General features: G+C 40.6%; 1 protein-coding gene across 2 annotated transcripts in view; it reads right to left on the bottom strand.

Moving 5' to 3' along the window:
• Positions 1-897: 897 nt before the first annotated feature.
• Positions 898-19,189, bottom strand: part of LOC129168865 (receptor-type tyrosine-protein phosphatase N2-like) — a 103,330-nt gene continuing 85,038 nt past the window's right edge. For both annotated transcript variants that reach the window (XM_054754620.1, XM_054754629.1), the window contains 6 exons: positions 19,045-19,164; positions 16,899-17,065; positions 15,509-15,562; positions 11,228-11,292; positions 4,978-5,051; positions 898-2,803 (listed from right to left, as the gene is read on the bottom strand). In XM_054754620.1, coding sequence (XP_054610595.1) covers positions 2,732-2,803; positions 4,978-5,051; positions 11,228-11,292; positions 15,509-15,562; positions 16,899-17,065; positions 19,045-19,164 — 552 coding nt within the window. In that variant the 3' untranslated portion in view covers positions 898-2,731. The remainder of the gene's footprint in view (positions 2,804-4,977; positions 5,052-11,227; positions 11,293-15,508; positions 15,563-16,898; positions 17,066-19,044; positions 19,165-19,189) is intronic.

Here is a 19,189-nt window from a genome sequence, read left to right as displayed (position 1 = left end):
AAGTTTAATAACTTTTGGGGCCATTTGCCACCTGCGGCCCATTCTAAAAACACGAGCAACAAAAAAAACAACCAACATGGGGAAAAAAGTTTAAATGTTGATACAAATAATACAGTAATACACCTTGTCAGCTGTAATACAAAACTGACATGCAGTCTGTTTTATATAGAACCTTTCAGCATGTTTACATTGAACTTGCCTTTTTAAAAAATAGCAAAATGGCCTCAAAACCCTTTACAGTTAACTGTACAAAGTCAGTGCCCCACTTGGCACCGATGCAACTGGACTGATTGTTGCACAGCAAAAAATTGATAGACTAGCAACCATTTCAATTCCAATTACATTTTATTTCAGATCCTATTTAAAAGTGCACCTGTATTGTTTAAAACAGTGGTTCTCAGCTGGTGTGGCTGTAGGGCCCACCATTTGTTTAAAATAAAAAATGTTTAAAACCATCATCCCTCAATGACAAGCAGTGACCCAAATTGCGGGAATTTTTCAACTCCAACGTCCCAAATATCTTAAATTTAAAGGGCCTTAGATTTAAAAGGTGACTCTTTATGACATGCCCTTCTCCAGCGGATATCTGCAGTTGTGGGTCGGACGGAAGGTCCGTTAAGTCCCGACTCAATGCCCTTCCCCTCCCGTTCAAGCTCGACAAAGTCACCCATAAACATGGCACGTTGCGGCGTAGCAAGCGAATAGAACAAACAAGAACGTGAGGTACATTCACGGATATCGGGTCATTAATTAATACATTTTTCCCAAGCAAAGACTCACGAGTCACTGAAAACAACTCTGCAACCCCACTTTTGGGTCACGACCCCACCTGTTTTAAAACAACAAGTAATGGTTTTACAAAGAGATTAGCACTCAAAGATGAAGGGTCATGGACGATCTTGATAATACAACTTTATTGACAAGATGTTGACACCAATAGAACAAAACAAAACAATGTTTCATGTTTTTCTGTACAATGTATTGATGTGTGTGTGTGTGTGTGTGTGTGTGTGTGTGTGTGTGTATCCTTTTAGAACAAGCTGCACACCGAATAAAGCAGGTAAAGATCCAAAGAGTTCCTTGCTGAATGCTTCTTTTAATCCTTATCACCATTATTCGAACAGAATCTTTGATCCAAGTTCATATATTATATTTGACTATTTGCTTGATAAATAGCCATGCACAAGTTAGCACCAGAAATAATAACACTTTTAAAAAAATCACTGTGCACTCTGCTGAGCTAAAACCAAAAACCAAACTAACCAACCAAAAACCTGTTGTATTAATTGTAATCATGAAAAACACACAAGGTTTCATGTTTAAAGATCCAAAATGTTTCATTGTCATCTTCACTGACTCAAAAACACCTCATACTGACAGCCTGGATTGTTTCTGATACACATGAAAAGCAATTACCACAAATATCTGTACAGCTATTGTAGGATGTTCGTGACTGTGGAAGTGAAGACTTGAACACTTCATAGGATAATAACTAGTCACTTTAGACATCTTAAAAGGAGATTTTAAATAAAAGAAACTGGCTAAACATGCAAAAACGTGTTGGATTAAAAAGCAAGCTAGTTCCTGCTACTCGACTGTACATGTACAAGTTAGCCTTCAATGCTACATAGAAGAAGAACTCTGGACTCTGGACTTCATCAGAACCCTTTGAGAGGCATTCAAACACAAATAAACCAACCTCCTCCTAATGTGTGATTCTTATTTATTCCTCCCTGGGGGGCCGATCCGTGTCTTTATCACCACACTATTGATTTTCAAGCATACAAAAGGCCACCATGTTGGACTGATGTTCAACATAAGGATGGGATTGTCACAGAAATAAGAAACAAACATAATACGTGCACATTTTGCTGGGATGCTAAACCTCTGCTCACTAGGTCACAAATCGACGTACAATTTTTTGGCCTTGCAATTTTTGGCGTTCCCAAATCGCTGCATTTTTTTTTGTTGTTCATAGAGAATGTAGTTGTGGAGACCATGAAACATTTTGACACGCATGGAGGACATACTAACTATCTGGACATGCACTGGCCGCACTAATTACATATATGGGGTGCACGGGTGGTGCATGACACACATAGGAGTCCGCAAGTGCGACATTTTGCCCAATCCTGACACCAGCAAAATGTACAAAAGAGAAAACAACCTCTGCGGCCAGACTACAGCAAGAAAATCCGCATGTCTCACACATGCCCTCTGTGCGCTTCTTGCATTTTTTTGCACACAGACCGGCCGTAGGAGCCCGTACGACTGGTTGTGACCTAAACTGAACTTAAAGCCACATAAACATGGAATATTTGCAACTATCATAAACATCCATCCATCCATTTTCTATGCCGCTTCTCCTCTTTAGGGTCACGGGGGTATGCATATTTTACTAAATAAAATGATGAAAATGTGACTCTTTGCAGCCTTTAAAAGCTAATCTGGAGTACATGGCGACCATCTAGAAACAAAAACACAATCCACTCAAATATTTGAACATCATTTGACCAAATAAAACAGAGAGTGGGCTAGATAAAGACTATCTACAATTTCGCTGCTCACCACAAGGAGGAGGAGAAGTACGTGGACCAAAGAGGAATATGATACAAAGAAGCAAAAGAGGAGTGACCAGAAGATGAAGGATGAATGTTAAAGGACAAACAGGAGGAACAAGATGTCCACATGTGGATGAGATAGGAAGCAAACTTCTTGTCCTTCATCCTTCCTACTGAGGAAGAGCTTTCAAGATGGCGTTCACTTCTTCTGCAACCGTCGTCAAGGCAAACTCAAACTGATCCTGCAGAGAGACCAGACACACATCCTCTATCAAGTCCTGTTGGCTGGCGTGTTAGAAGAACCCAAGCCTGTAGAGAAGCCCCCCCGTGTTGAGTGGCTGCTGATGTAACATCTTGATTCCATCGCACTCTGCTGCTTCCCTCCGAGGGAATCATGACAGCGGCTCGCTTTGCTGAGGAAACATGCTTTAATAAAAAGCTGGATCGATAACGCTCCTCGTGTCGCGGTTCCTTCTTCTCATGATATTTACTTTCCCGCCTGTCTCAGCAGCAATAAACGCCACACTGATGGACACGCTTACACATGGTTTTAGCAAGAAACCCAATATAAATGTTATATTATCAAAAATGTATGTTCAAAAAATCTGAATAACAGCAGGATATGATTATTCTGTTATTTAGGCTGAGATAAGCTCTTAATGGCTGTCAGACACAGTTAGCGACATGCTAGCAAGCAGAGTGGAATGTTTATCATGGTCATAAGCACAGTGGAGCATCCTCACAGAGCCTGACACTGTTTTATAACTTCATTCTGACCTGGACACACACAGCAGTACAAGTCCAACACCATATACAGTATGTACCTCCAACTCACACACGCCTCTAGTTCGTTCAATATTTGTCATTCTCATTACAAGAACGCGAGATGCATTCAGGGACACTCCGAACATCACAAAAACGGCTTTATAATGCGCGTGTGTGTATAAATCAACAGGAAGATAAAGAAAAACATGAATCGGATATTCTTATCACTCACTTCATAATTCTTAAGGAGTTTAATTAGTTTGAAGTGGCGCTACGCGGAAGCTCACGGCTGCTAGCGGCAGCGCGCCAGCCCGCTATGACAGTCCTCAAGGCAGCACATTTTGGAGCTTCACTGCGTTCTGTGTCGCAGGAGGCGACATCCCAGAGGATCCATATGTTTCTCCTAAAAGACTGTGCGTGTAGCACAGGTGGTAAAACCACTGCTATGGTGACGTGAGATTTAAAAAAACCCTGGAAATAGGGACAGTCGCGTCGGAATGTGTGGAAGGAAGTACACTTCTAACAGCGGAGAAGGCAGCAGTGGTGTTCAAGATCCTAATGCTGTAAATGACGATGACGATGGCTGTGCTTGTGTGAGAGATGAGGAAGAGTATCACAAGTGGATCAGACATTTTGATGAGCCTGTTGGGTATCGTGGAGACAGGGATCTGACCATTTCTGAGCCTGGTGATGTCATCATATGCAAATTAGATGAGTGAATTTACTCCCAACGCTAACTTTGGGTCATACTGATGATTTTTTCTCATTTACAGTTTGCCTTTATCTCTAACCATTTTCAAGCTACAACCGTTTGAAAATAGTAATATCAAAACAGAATATTTACTTGAAAAAAAACTCCTAATGGGTTAATTCAGATGTACAATTTGCTGCATTGAAGTATACTGGAATTTACATTGGAAAAATGTAATTTACCTTAAATTAGGTGATGTCTTTGAGCACAACCCCTCATTGCTCATCATAGCACGGTTTAAAGTGTGATTCAAATGTTCTACTACTATTAAAGAGACTCGTGTTCGACAAATAGATTTTTAGACTTGTGGTATCTTTTTGCTTGATTGACATATTCAGTTCATTATATATAATGCTGTCCTGTCATTGATCTTCCATTAAATGCAGTAAAAATGGGCTTATTTCACACATAGTTGCGAATGGTGAATCATATTGTTTAATTAATTTAAAAACTGTGATTAATCTGATTCAAATTTTTTATCATTTGACAGCCCTAATTAAAAGTAAAGTGAAAGTGTGACTCAGCGGCATGTTAAGCTAACACCTGCTAACGCTAGCCACTTGGCTCCTGAGGAACCTCAATTATGGTCCCAGATGATGATTGTAATAGTGTAAGTGTAAGTTATATCTTCCCATATATGAGTGACAAAAAAGAAAAATGTTACTTTTGCTTAAATAACTGCAGCACAGATTTCTACACCTATTTGGAGTGTATGTTTATTTCTGCTAGAATTTAACAACATGTTTAAAACTGGGGTTGGAGTAATAAATATGATGAAAAGTAAACATGATCGTTTTTGGAAAAGCAAAATTTCTCTATTGGATCCCATGAGATGGTGTACCTAATGAAGGGTCCTGCCTGTATTATTTATATTCTATGAGTGACAATGAAGTGGTCTACCTTGGTCTGCACCATGCCCGGCCTCTGGTCTCTCAGGTGTTCCAGCGTCGCTGCTATATCAATCTCCTTGGCACCTACACATACACACACACACACATATATACATACATATATATAGAGACACATACGAAGAAAAACAGGAAATTGTGTTGGACGGAGTTCAAAACTCCAGACAAAATCTGTCAATCTTTTGTCTCTGGAACAAGATGACTGCGCTCATCTCATCCTACACACATGCGCGAACAGCTGCATGATGGCGTTTTGTTGGCAAGATGCGAGTCGATCACATGAGAAAAGAAGCCGTCAGAAAAGGCTTTTTTTTTTTAGTGAAGTACAATCAGAGGCTGCCATGGTTGTGATGTTACTCATGAGAACGTTGATGATGTTCATCATGATGTTTGTTTATCTTTCAACGTCCTTGTGTTTCATAACTACGTCTCTTCATGACTCTGAATGCGTACTGTCTGAATGCGGCTTGACAGAACTACTGTGTGTTTGAAAAGTGGTATCATCTTCATGATGGCTTTAAAGCAGGGCTATTCAGCAGCAGGAGTGCAGTTCAAAACTTGCTAACATTTTTGCAGCAGGTTCCTAAAAACAGAAATATGCCTCCTATAGAGGATCTATGACTTGTGTTTTTTTGCAATAGGTTCTCAAAAACTTCAGAACACTCCTGTGATGTAGAGCAGTGATCCCCAACCCCCGGGGCCGTGGCCCGGTACCAGGCGGTGGGTCATTTGGTAAAGAAAAAATAATTTCCATGATGTTTTATTTTGAAAAGTGGCCGGATTCTCTCTGTTACATCCGTCTCACTTGATGCATGTCCATTGTGCGTGTGCTAACTTTCTCTCGCCGCACAGATAGATTACTATACTGTATTTTTATCATTTTTCTTTCACCTCATATTTGGTCTCAAATGCTGATACTATGTGGGAATGCATAAAGGTACGTTTTGATGACTTATTGAGTGCTAATGTGCACATTTGTGCACAAGTGAATTCATGCTAGCACACTGCCTTTTACCTCTGGAAATCTCTCTGGAAAAACTCCAGAGATAAGATAAATTAGATCGCTATCATGTATGAACCCCAATCCAATTGAATTCAATCTCGCCAGGATGTAAGGGACGTGCACATCAACAATCATATCCATTAAGCATTATTTATAATGATTTTACATTGTTTTCTGCATGTAAATCTATTATTCTCTCTAAAATGTATTTTGTGTGTCTGGAACAGATTAATTGGATTTACATTATTTCTTGTAAATTGCCTTGTTTTTTGTATATACAAAATAAAAATAACAGTGAAGGTAGATGTCGGCGCCCCCTGGTCCTCAGCTTTCTGAAAATCTCACTACTGGACGTACAATTTTTTGGCCTTGCAATTTTTTGGCCTTGCAATTTTTTGGCGTTCCCAAATCACTGCATTTTTTTTTGTTCGTGGAGAATGTAGTTGTGGAGACCATAAAACATCTCGACACACATGGAGGGCCTACGAAATATCTGAATGTGCATTGGCCGCACTAATTACGTATGTGGGGTGCATGTGTGGCGCACGACACATATACAAAAAAGTTGACATTTTTCTTAAACCTGGAACCAGCAAAACATACAAAAGACACACGTTAGCCGTATGGACGATGCACGGAGATATACGGAGTGCACACGTTTGTCTTGCAACCAGAAAAAAATGTAAGCGTGTATGTAGAGTTTGTTTGATACGACATAGAACCTCTGTGGCACGTCTGCGGCTCGAAAATCAGCACGTCACACACATATCCTGTGTGTTTCTTGTGGTTTTTTGCACATACACCGGCAGTGGGAGCCCATACGACCAGTTGTGACCTAGTCTTAACGCTCACTACCTCAAGAACAAAGATCATAGCATCCAATCAGATCTTTGAGCTCTGTTGTCGTCACTACACTTCTCACAGCCACTAGGGAGCATATTTACATGCTCTATGAGTATTGCTGTGATATGCTGTGATGTATTAACAAGTTATATGCTGTGTCTCAAGTGCGTTTACACTGACAAGTATGGCAAAATGCAGTGCACTGCCAGTACCCGGATGTTGCACTCAACATGCTCAAAATGGTGTGTGTGCAGTGATGGACACTTACCACACTCAATAGCAATGACCTCATTTGAAAGTTGAGGTACACGCAAGCCAGAAAAAGTAATTAGAAATTCATTTAGAAATTATTGTACAATGAAGAATTTTTTTTTTTAGTGACATAATCTCTCAGCAGTCACTGTGACATTTCTACTTCTGGAATGAAGAAAAAGTATTTGTGTGTTGAGAAGAAAAGATGGATCCCGTCATTAGGATGACATGTTGATGACACTTTTTCAGTCGGATGTGCGTGGGAATGTAAAAGGAATCCGTCGGGAGCAGAAAGATGTGGGAGCGACTGACAAAAGCACACAAAGACAGGGGGTAAGAAAAAAGAAACATTTCATTTGTGTTCACTCGTCTCTTCTTCTTCTGCTTCTTTTTCTTCTATCTAAACGCATAAAATACAAAAAAAGAAGCAAGAAAGAACTGAAAAGAACCCTGGTTCCTTTTTAAGTGTTTTGCTGGTGACAAATAAAGAAGATTGGACATGAAGTGCTCCTTCAACAAGCTGGCCGCCATTGTGCTCTCTCTGATAAACCTCCTCAGGCCTCCCTCACGTCTCCATGGAGGAGGAGGAGGAAGAGGAGGAGGAGGAGAGAACCAGCAAACAAAGAGGAGACCCTGAGAGGCGAGGGTCCGGGTTACTGGCTGGGAAAAAAAAAATGGTGAAATGAAATGGAAGGATGATGAAAAGCCAGCCACCACTCCAAGGGTTTTCACTCCATTCTTAAAGATAAAGAGGAGGGAGGGATGGGAGTGATGGAGGTGTAAAAAGAATGGAGGGGGGGGTGTTACATTAGAATGAATCGAGGGAGAAAAGAAACGTGAGAACCACAAAAATACCTCCTGAATCCAACACAACACTTTTTGGGGTCCATTCTCCCCAAAAGACAATCCACACAAAAGAAAAGTGGCAATGTAGTGGTGGAAAACGAGAAGGGGAGAGGTGGGCGGGAGGGAAACTATAGATTTTGTCTCTCTGAAGCCTGCAAGGAGAGCTGAGATTTTAAAGCAGAAATATCTTCACCACAGAGCAATTTTACAAAGCTATTTCCTTTTGCCATTTTACGCAGTGCTGGTTTTAGTTACAGTTGTGGGCAAACTGCCCAGGGCAGCAATCTTGAGGGGTTGCCGCATGGATGGGGTGGGGATGTTCATATTTACGTTGCTCAGCACTCATTTGCTCACAGTATATGTATGTCAGATGGGTACCTATACAGGCAGAAGGGGATACAACTTAACCAAGTCACAAAGTCACAGCCTGATTTGCACAGGAAATGGTCAGAGGTGAACTTCAACTTCAACTTCAACTTCAACTTCAACTTCAACTTCAACTTGCTTTAAGAAAGTTGTATTTTACTGCCCACACAGCACTAAAGAACAGAGGATCATCAACTCGAACCACTATCTCACTCATGGTGCGATCAACACAAACAAAAGGCATGATGGGAAGCCCTTGCACACACTTTTCCAACACGCGAAGGGGGGTCTCGCACAGGGCACCATTCAAGCTAAAACCAGCACTGCTTTTCCATGTAGAAAAAGCCAGTAATCACTCAGGAATTCTGTCAAAATGCAAAGTAGTGACAGAGCAGACATACGCCATCTACTGGCCACAGTCAGGAAGGGAACCAGGTGATGATGGCTAGTCAGGTAAGAACTTTCGATTGGTTGTCCCACAATGAGCATCCAAAGGTCTCCAATGGACCTGTGTTGGAATGGAGGTTAAAAAGCAGCGACTGTAGCCAAACAACATGTCATCAACTGAACTTCCTCCAGGTCCATTTGGGTTTCATGATGGATTAAACAGGGGTGTCCAAAATACTTGTTTTAAAGAAAAAGTTGAAATATTGATTGAATGTTACAACAAATGTCACAAATAAGTATTTAATTGGATAAGAGAGAGCTGAGATGTAGGCTTTTCTTTCTTTAAATATATAAAACTGACCAACATTGTATTTTGATTGTAGTGTTTGTTGTAGTGTTAACACCATAAATTATGTACAACCCTGACCCTAAACACAATATATATTTTATGTACTCTCAGTCATCATTAGGCACTTAGCCATCAGTTAAAGATGATTAATCATTGATAAATGTCACATACATTACAGCTAATCGCTTTGTACATTACAGTTAATTATGTCGTACATTATTATTGGTACTTCCAATACATTTATTTATTTGCTAACTCTGGACCGCTGCAAAAATATTTGGCGCTACCTGATCGCCCTCCATCATAAACATAACAGTACCTTGTCTTTACAACTCCAGACAGTAGTGGGCTGCGTAACTCTTCTAACTCTTCTTCTTAACACACCTCATATGCACCTGGTCTGCCAAAGAATAAGATGTAGCAGGAGGGATCAGTGTTGCCATCATAGTGACTTTGATGCTTTATAGAGACCCCTCTAGATTTGGTTTCTCAAAAAGCGATTAGCGACAAATTAAGTGACTTTTTGTGGTCTTATTGGATAATTTTGGAGGCTTGTGAGCACAAACACACACAATTATTGTTTCATTTCAAGGAGAACAAATATGTATTTAGCAGAAAACACAGTGAAGAGACGATTGTGGAGGTGAAAGTGTGTGATTCCAGTCGCTGTGACTACTTGGCATCCAATGACATCATTAAAGAGTGCTTATGATGTGGCCCAGTAATTACAGTAATTATCTTAAAGTGCTCCTCACGCGCTGATGACACTTGAGATGAAAGTGCTGGCGGTCAGTTCATTTAAAGACTTTGTTACACTTTGTCCAAGTTTCTTTCAGTGTCTCTCCTTTCGCTGCATTGGCATGAATGAAAGACGACACATTCACTGGCGCTAATTACGTCTGGACTGATGAAGTGCACAGATTAAATAAAATATAATTAGTTTTTTTCTTTGGCTCAGAGGCAAAGAATACAACCGATTGGGTGTGTTTGTGTTAATTAGATATGAATTGCTAATGGACTTTTAACTGGGGATGCTCCGATCAGGGTTTTATGCTGCCGATTTCGATACCGATCACCCATGAGTGAAATCGGCTGATACGATACCGATCACATAGATTAAGTGTTCATTTTAACATATATTTATGATGAATGCTATTGACCGTGGTGCTGTATAAGGGGGAAAAGTTAGGACAATTCTAAGGTCCCCTGACTGCCAGGGGTCCCAAAAAATAGGTAATTATTCAAAAATAAAAAGGGGCGCAGCGCCCAATGTCACTTTTTTTTCATGGGGCCCAGAATTCCTGGTTGCACCCCTGCTATTGGCTATATGATATAAAAAGGGAGCCATAAAAACCCCTTCATTTAGACAAAAACATATATGACTTGCTTTTTCAAGAGAACATATCTCACTAGTGAAACTTAGAGGATGCGACGCCTTCTTTAAGGAGAATTTCGACATGAGAGTACATAGTTGAATGACGTTCTAGCAGGACTTCCAGGTATCGTGCAGCGGGGCTCCAAGTGAGAGAGCAGTCGGCAAACCCAGTTTATTCCACCGCTGAGAAAGGCTGGTCATCTAGTCTGATGAATTCAATTATTTTTCGGGTTATTTGCTTTAGACTGCTGACTGTCAGGCACACACGGGCAAGTGTTGTCCAGCGTTTCGGCTACATTAGCTGCCATTGACTGATCACATCGTGAGCCACGAAAACTCACCATACTCCATCAAGTGTTTGTTCTTCAAAGGCCGTATTAAATGAAAGCTTTTTAACGTGCTTCCCCGGTGAGATATTTTTTGTGGCATGTTTTACAGGGTGCAAAATTTATATCACTCTCACAGACGGCAGGTACGTAAGTTCCACATTGCAGACATGTTTGTTTTTTGGTTTGGCACTCCTGCGCAGTGTGAAGGAAAGTGGGCGGGAGGCGATCTCTGTAGGCTGTATGCTGGAATAGTATGAGCCAGAGGTGATCGGCTTTTGTCGTCGGCAATTATCAACATATGCCGATCACATGTTTTTTCACAGAAATTGTCCTGATACTGATCAATACCAATCGAAACTGATCGATTGGAGCATCCCTACTTTTAACACATGATGATGTCCTCCATCAGTAATAGTTAACAAATAATAATAGTCTGACAGTGTAGACAGACAGCAGGTTGCCACTGAAACATGGCGATAAAGTCAAACCTACCTTTAGCCATCTTGTTGAGGACCATGTCGATAAGGATATACGTCCCGGCCCTTCCGGCGCCATCACTGATAGGGCGTGCGCACGCACACACACGCACACACAGTGGGGATACAGAAAGAGAAAGACAGAATACACAATTATATACACTACCGGTCAAAAGTTTTAGAACACTCCAATTTCTTCTTACATTTTTAAGTGTTAATATGGTGTGTCTCTCTTCCGTTGTTAATTCACTTTTTTCTTGCCATTTTTGTATCAACAAATTACTTTCTCCAGTACAATGCTGTTCAACTGATATTCACGAGGGTATAGTACCACAGTGTGTTCAGAGCACTGCTTTTATGCAGACAGAGGAGCCAGTAAGTACTCCAGAACTTAGAACACCTGTAGGAATTAGGTGCACCAACTGCCAAGGCTGGAACGCGAGATTGATAAGCGAATTGGTGCGGCGTCTGCAGTGATGCAGACTCTACATCGGTCTGTTGTGGTGAAGAGAGAGCTAAGCCAAAAAGCAAAGCTCTCAATTTACTGGTCGATCTACGTTCCTACCCTCACCTATGGTCATGAGCTTTGGGTAATGACCGAAAGGACAAGATCGCGGGTACAAGCGGCCGAAATGAGTTTTCTCCGTAGGGTGGCTGGGCTCTCCCTTAGAGATAGGGTGAGAAGCACTGTCATCCGGGAGAGACTCGGAGTAGAACCGCTGCTCCTCCGCATTGAGAGGAGCCAGATGAGGTGGCTTGGGCATCTGGTCAGGATGCCTCCCGGACGCCTCCCTGGGGAGGTGTTCAGGGCAAGTCCGACCGGTAAAAGGCCTCGGGGAAGACCCAGGACACGTTGGAGAAACTATGTTTCCCAACTGGCCTGGGAACGCCTCGGGATCCGCCGGGAGGAGCTGGACAAAGTGGCTGGGGAGAGGAAAATCTGGGCCTCCCTGCTTAGGCTGTTGCCCCCGCGACCCGATCTCGGATAAGCGGTAGAAGATGGATGGATGGATGGAACTGCCAAGGCTTGATCAACCTCCATTTCTGCAGAACAGTTTTAAATTGTTGACCCATTTTGTGGTCCCTGAAACAGGCCTTTTTGTATAATTCTGAAATACATATTATTTTTCAGTTTTGGGTAACCTTATCTTTTTTTAACCTCTGGCACTTCACCACTTACCTTTGTACCATTTCAAGCTATTCATTGGATTTGAACGACTTGAATTTCAATAAATAACTGAAAAAATTGGGGTGTTTTAAACTTACAACGCGTTGTATGTTTGCATATCATCCATAAGACTATAAATAATAATAACAGGGTTGCTACGGATTGGACATCTCAAAATTCCAGACTTTTTTCAGACTCAATAAATAGATGCGCCTCATTCGAGCTGCAACAATTAATCAATTAATCCATGACTAATTGATTATCCAATAATCGTTAACTATTTTGGTATTCGATTAGTGTTTTTTTTTTATTTTAAAATTCTCTGATTTCAGTCGCTCATGTGTGATTATTTTTTCATTCCCTTAGTCATCCATGAAAGCAGGCCTATTACCTTTGTGTGTTAGGCAAAACAAGACATTCACATACATCGGCTTTGACTTAGGAAAAGAGTGATAGACATTTTTACCTCTTTTCTGATATGTTGCAGACCAAACCACTAACTGTGTTTGGTTCATGTTGATTTGATCCGTCTAGGGCTACATTCACACTACAGGGTATGATGCCCAATTCGGATTTTTTGTTCAAATCCAATTTTTTATGTTATCGTTCACATTACCAAAAAAATGGGACTTGCGTCAATGTAAACGCAAAGCGTCTGAGAAGTGACGTGAATGCGCAAAAGCACAATGTCACATGCATTGTTGTGTGTTTTTGTTTACGGAAGTAAAGATTGCTGCAGTGTGTGTGCTCTCCCCTGCGCGTTTGTGGAAATTTCAAGGATTTTTTGCAAGAGAGGGAGTCTATATTTTCTTAACAAAATGATTCTGCACAGCAGATTAAGAAGAAAGAGGGCAAGGACTTTGGCTATAGCAGTTTGTGGAGAACTTGCTGCGACGTCTGTTCCGAGCAGCGTGTGGCATGTCGGTGCTGGGACATTGCACTGAGCCGCTTCACTGACACTTTTTAAAAATAATTTTTGGATTACAAGAAGCATATGTGGGACCTGACCATTCAGACTGCAGTAGCATTGCATACATATTGGATTTAAATCTCCATACGTATGAGACCTGAGTCGCATTTCAAAATTGTGCTGTTGACACTGACATGAAAAAATCTGATACCGGTCACATATGAGCAAAAAAATTGACCTGCAGTGTGAACATAGCCTCGAGCAGGCATGTCCAAAGTGTACTCCATTGGCCATTTGTGGCTCGCAGCTTGTTTTTTTTTATTGGCCAACGGCCCACGGTTCAATGTTGTAGAAATAAAATTAAACCAAAAAAAACAGCAAAAATGTGAAAAACAGAGGAAAAGGTAAAAGAGAAGCTAAAATGTTGATACTAATAACTGATAATAAAACAAAATGGCTTGTTTTAGCCTTTTTACAAAAGTAAAAAATAGATTGAAAATATCAAAGTGGCCCTCTACAGCCTTTGATTTGCATTGTGCAGCCCTCAGTGAAAAAAGCTTAGACACCCCTGGTCTCGGGCATACGATTACTCAATTAATCGAAACAACATGCTTCATATTAATCACCTAAAAATGGTTAGTTGCAGTCCTGTACAGGACATGTACAGTAAATAAATTATGGAATTAATCGTTGAATTGAATATGTATGCAATTTCCAGAAGATTATAGCTAGGTAATGTAGATCACACAAAGGGTTGGAGGAGGATAAGAGCAGAGGGCTGGCCAGTCAACTTGTCAATCTTCCCAAATGTTTTCCGGGGTGCGTTGCTCACATTACAGCTGCCCTAGCAAGCGCCTTAGAAAAACAGATTCATCTTTCTTAGATCATTCTCCTAGTTATTCATAATTTTAGGTTTTAGAAAACAACAATGGTGACTGTCTTGGAAACATCAATACTTTTCCATATGAGTTTTCATTTTCCATACTTTTCCAGACCTGGAAAGGTATAAAATCAAATTCCATACTTTTGCATACTTTCCACACTTAAACGTAAACCAGCATAAACCCTGGAATTAAATTAATGGATTGAGTAAGGAACTCAAACAGTGCACTAAGATGAGCAATTTTAAGAAACAATAAAAGCAGTTGATGTCTGCAAAATACAAGGGAGAAGAGTCTCGCTATGTTATGTTTATTTGTATTTATTATGATTTATTTCTTATTATATTGGTTATTATACAGTATATGCTTATTATTTATTATGATTGTGGAAAAACCTTGACAATTATATTACCATATTGTTACATTACCTTATCACCTTTCGCTGTATTAAAAAGATCACATATGAAATACAGGAAGTGAATATACAGCAAAATACAGTGAATGTACAGCAACAGATGTGAAACGGACGAGGGGTAGGATTAAATAAACTTTGCTTCTTCCTACTCCTTTTGGACATGTGGAACTGTGAACTGTATTATGTGATGTATTCCACTGTAACTTTTAAGCATGTTCAAATAAATTAAACTATTACAATTACCATTACCATTACACTGCAACAATGATGAAAAAAAAAGCTAGAACATTCATCATTTTAACTGTTTTCTACCTTTTTGAACATTATTTTACCTCACATATTTATTAAAATTTTTGTTTTTCATTAAAAAATATTATTTATTATCTAGCCTCCATTAAAAACACATATGCTTAAATGTTTAATTCATTCAACATTGAGCCAACCATTTGTGATTTTTTTTATTATTATTTTAAATGTATTATACATTTAACATCTAGCCAACAATTTGTCAAAAATGTATTTATTATTATTTTTAAATGTACTATTTTTTTAACATCTAGCCAACAATTTGTCAAAAATTTATTTATTATTATTTTTAAATGTACTATCTTTTTTAACATCTAGCCAACAATTGAACTGAGTTTTAAAGCAAAACATTCTAGAGGTTGCACACTAAAAAAATAAACAACAAAAAAATGCTAAAAAAATCCAGAATTGTGAGGAATTATTTTGAATTGTTATGAGAATTATTTTGTATGGGCCACAAACTGGAATGTCACTCAGTAGAGCACAGCGCTCCCCAAAGGCCCAACTATTCTAATTTGGATAAGAACTGCACGTTCATAATGTAGACACCTATCTATACAGTTCATGCATTATGCATGAAGATGAACGTGAATGTTATTAGCAGGGTTTTTACTTGCCTGCAGTGCACGATGATGGGACAGGAGCGTCCGCGGTAACACTTGTTCACCTTCCTGCAACAAACAACAACACACAAGGAGGATCTTTCAGTATTTTCTGTGACCGGGCAGAACTGTCTGATGAAGTCCAATTAGAAACGTTAAATTAAGGCTAGTGTATCTGAACCTGAACGTGACATCAAACAGGAAGCAGGCTAACGTAAGCGAGAAGCAGAGAGCTCCATCATCTCTGATTCTCTTTTAAGGAGACACCTCAACAATATTCAACATTGACATTCTCTGTGATCCATTAAACATTAGTCACGCTTCTTTATTCCTCTTTGGACTCAAAGGTGCGATTAAAATTTTCTCTTAATAGTAGTCCTCATCCCTAACATCCTTCCCTCGCACACTCACAGGCCACAAGGTACACAACACAATATAATGGTACAATGTGTGTGTTGTACTGTATTTAGTTGACAAACACTCATTCCATCGAGGCATGTGGGGATGTGGTGTTTGATGGTAGGGGGCGCCGAGGGCAGAGGGTGGTGTAGTATGTGTCTGTCTCTGCCTCTCTCTCTCCACCCCCACACTTTCATCCTACACCTCAAGTCAGAGCTCAGTGCAGACAGTCAAAAGTCACGTTACCATGGAAACAGCCGGCAGAGGGGCTCTGGGGGGGTGCACAGAGGGAGGAGTGCAGAAGCGGGAGGGAGGCAACGCCCTGCCTCAGATTCTCACTTGACGAGAGCGACAAGAATGAAGATGGACAAGGACACAAAGCCAGGAATCGTGACCTCCACAAATCAAGCAACGATCTCTTGTGGGGAGGCTGATTGACTCCCTGCTTATGTCGCTCTATGTGGATGTCATATTTTGAGGCTTGTTGTGGGAGAGGGAGAAGGAGAAGAAGTGGGCGGGGCTAAAGAAAACCATGAGCAAGCAAAAGGGAGGGAGGTCACCTCAGGTCAGAAGAAGCAGAGAAGAAGGCGAGGAGGCGGGGGCAGGAAGGGTCAAAGGAGCTGGGGCGTGGGTGCGGGTTAGGCTCGGGGTTGGGTGGTGGGTCGTGGGGTCCATGCGGCCCCTCGGTTGCAGAATCACAGTCTCCAATGATCACTTTTGTGACTATGCAACTGGGCTTATATTACTAGCTGCAACATCACAAAAATGACACTGGCAACCGCTAGTTAGCTGGTAAAAGAGGAAGTAGGGGGGAAGGTGGGGGGAGGGGTTAGAACGCAAACATGCTGTCATGGGCGGGAGCGGGCAACGAAAAGAGAATGGCTTATTTCCCCGGTAACTGTGGTGACAATTATGGCCTCCTTGAGATCACAGCGAATGGTCAGCTGACACTTTTAGCGACTACACGGATGTCACTGACGTGTTTGTGGTCATCTGAGCTTCCTACCTCCGGAAGTCCAGGAGGGTCCGACTGGTCTCTGGGACGTTCTGATTGAGCCAGGTCAGGAAATGGAACTGGGTGACGGTCCGCGTCTCGTTTGTCTGCATGTTCTTCAGGTAGAAGCTACGAACCAGGAAGTCATCGCACCAAATGTGTTCTGACACCAGATTGACCTGCAACACAAACAGCAGCACCACATTACTAATTATTACTGTAACGTTGACAATCATCCACACATTTTCCAAGTGTTTCTTAGCCTAATCAGGCAGTAACAACTTACAGTGGGAGTGTCCAAAATTTTTCCACTGAGGGTCACATACAGAAAAATTTTAGGATGGGTTGCCACATAGATTGTAACATGCAATGTGTTGCGACGTTTTGTAACATGTAACATGTCTTGTAACGCATGTTGTAACATCTTGTGACGCTTTGTAACGTGTTGTAACATGTTGTGGCGCATTGTAACATGAGTTGTAACATGAAACGTGTTAAAATGTGTTGTAACGTGTTGCAACTTGGCATGCGCCGGTATGAGATTCTGACTGTATGATAACCTTGGGCAAAAATACCTTGGTTTCACTGTATTATACTTACAGCTCTAATATGTGTTATTTTTAAATTAAATAAATCTTTATTGAAAAGAAGAGGGAACATTTTTTTCTGTTGAACAGTCATTTTTAAACCATATAATAGAACATGACGAAAGTGGAACATTTTTATTTAAAATAAATTTAAAAAAACAACTGTTTTTTTTTCTAAATAAATAATAAATAAAATCCAGTTCTTAATGCAGTCTACTGTGGCTAATCCTGCAACTCGAGTCACAACACCATAAATATTTTCTTAGTAAAAAAAACAAAAAAAACAAAGCAAAATGTAACTTATTATTTTATGTTTACGTTACGTATGTTACGTTTATGTTACGTTTACATTATTATTTCACAGCATTTGTGCAGGTCACAACTTTTCCACAAGAATGTTTTGGAGTTGTTGGATTGTGTTTTTGCGTTTTTGAGTTTTGATTAATTTACTTGTGTGGTGACCCTCAATGAGTGGCTTAAGCTAAGTGGTTGTTGCTTGAAGTTCTTTCACGTAAGTCATTTACTATACAGTATGTTTTATGCTCCTGTACTGTGTCAATATATAGACTACAAGATATTAAACGATGGCATTTAGGACTTATTGGGTTATTGTATTCACATCAACATGCCGAAAATTTACTTATATAGAGTTATTGATTACACATTAGTTCGGCAGCTGCAAAGCCAGGTGAAATCCACAAGCTATGGGATGCAAAACACTACGAGGGCACATGTCTTGTCATTACACCGACGCCGCTCTATGCTAATGAGGCAGCTAATGTCAGTGCTATTTATGCTGTGACTGTTTAGTTGCTCGACTTTTGCCAACACAGCCCACGCCTGTGGTTTCAACACATCGAAGCCCACTTCCGACTGCGAGGAATAACTCAGGACATGAAAAAGTATTTCCATCTAGTGGCTGCATGGACCTCCACTTGCTTTCATACTGCAGGAACGGTATGACGGATTTTCGTAGTTTTCAAACTGTGACTTTTTCATATCTTGGTATACCTTGAAAATGGTGACCGGCCCATGCCTAGCTGTAACATGTTGTGACATGTAAAATGTTGTAATGCTTTGCGGCGTGTGTTGCAACATGTTGTAACATGGGTTGTAACGTGTTGTAAGATGTGATGTTTTATAACATTGTTTGTAACAGGTAAAGTCTTGTAACGTCTTGTAACGTCTTGTAACACATGTTGTAACATGTAACGTATTGTGAAGATTTGTAAGGTGTGTTGTAACGTGTTGTGACGTGTTGTAACATGTTATAACGTGTTGTAATGTGTTGTAGCGAACGGGTGTCCATTCTTTTTCCAGCAATGGGCGCAATCAGAACAACTGAAGGATTTGGATGTGACATTTTTTGCATTAAAGATACCAAAACCAATGCAATGTAGGACAATTTAAAACAAGCCCAAAAATGTCCATACTTTGTACACTTTGTAGGGACACAGATGCTCCCTAAGACCCGGATCACCTCAGGATTATAAAACGGATTATTGATGTTGGGACTGGTAGTTCCTTGAGACGCCTGAGCAATGCAAGCAGCACATACGTGGTCATCGTACCTCGTAGATGTGGTAGAGGTTGGAGCCCTCGTCAGGCCAGTAGTGGTAGCACTGCTTAACTCCGCTCTCCACCAGCGGTGTCAACATGACGATGACCACACAGCCGTTCTCCCAAACCATCTGCAAAGAAAAGTCTTGGTTCGTT

This window comes from Dunckerocampus dactyliophorus, chromosome 2, assembly GCF_027744805.1.
Source record: "Dunckerocampus dactyliophorus isolate RoL2022-P2 chromosome 2, RoL_Ddac_1.1, whole genome shotgun sequence".
NCBI lineage: Eukaryota > Metazoa > Chordata > Actinopteri > Syngnathiformes > Syngnathidae > Dunckerocampus > Dunckerocampus dactyliophorus.
The sequence above is the reverse complement of the archived record's forward strand: the minus strand, read 5'-3'. Positions and strand labels throughout refer to the sequence as shown.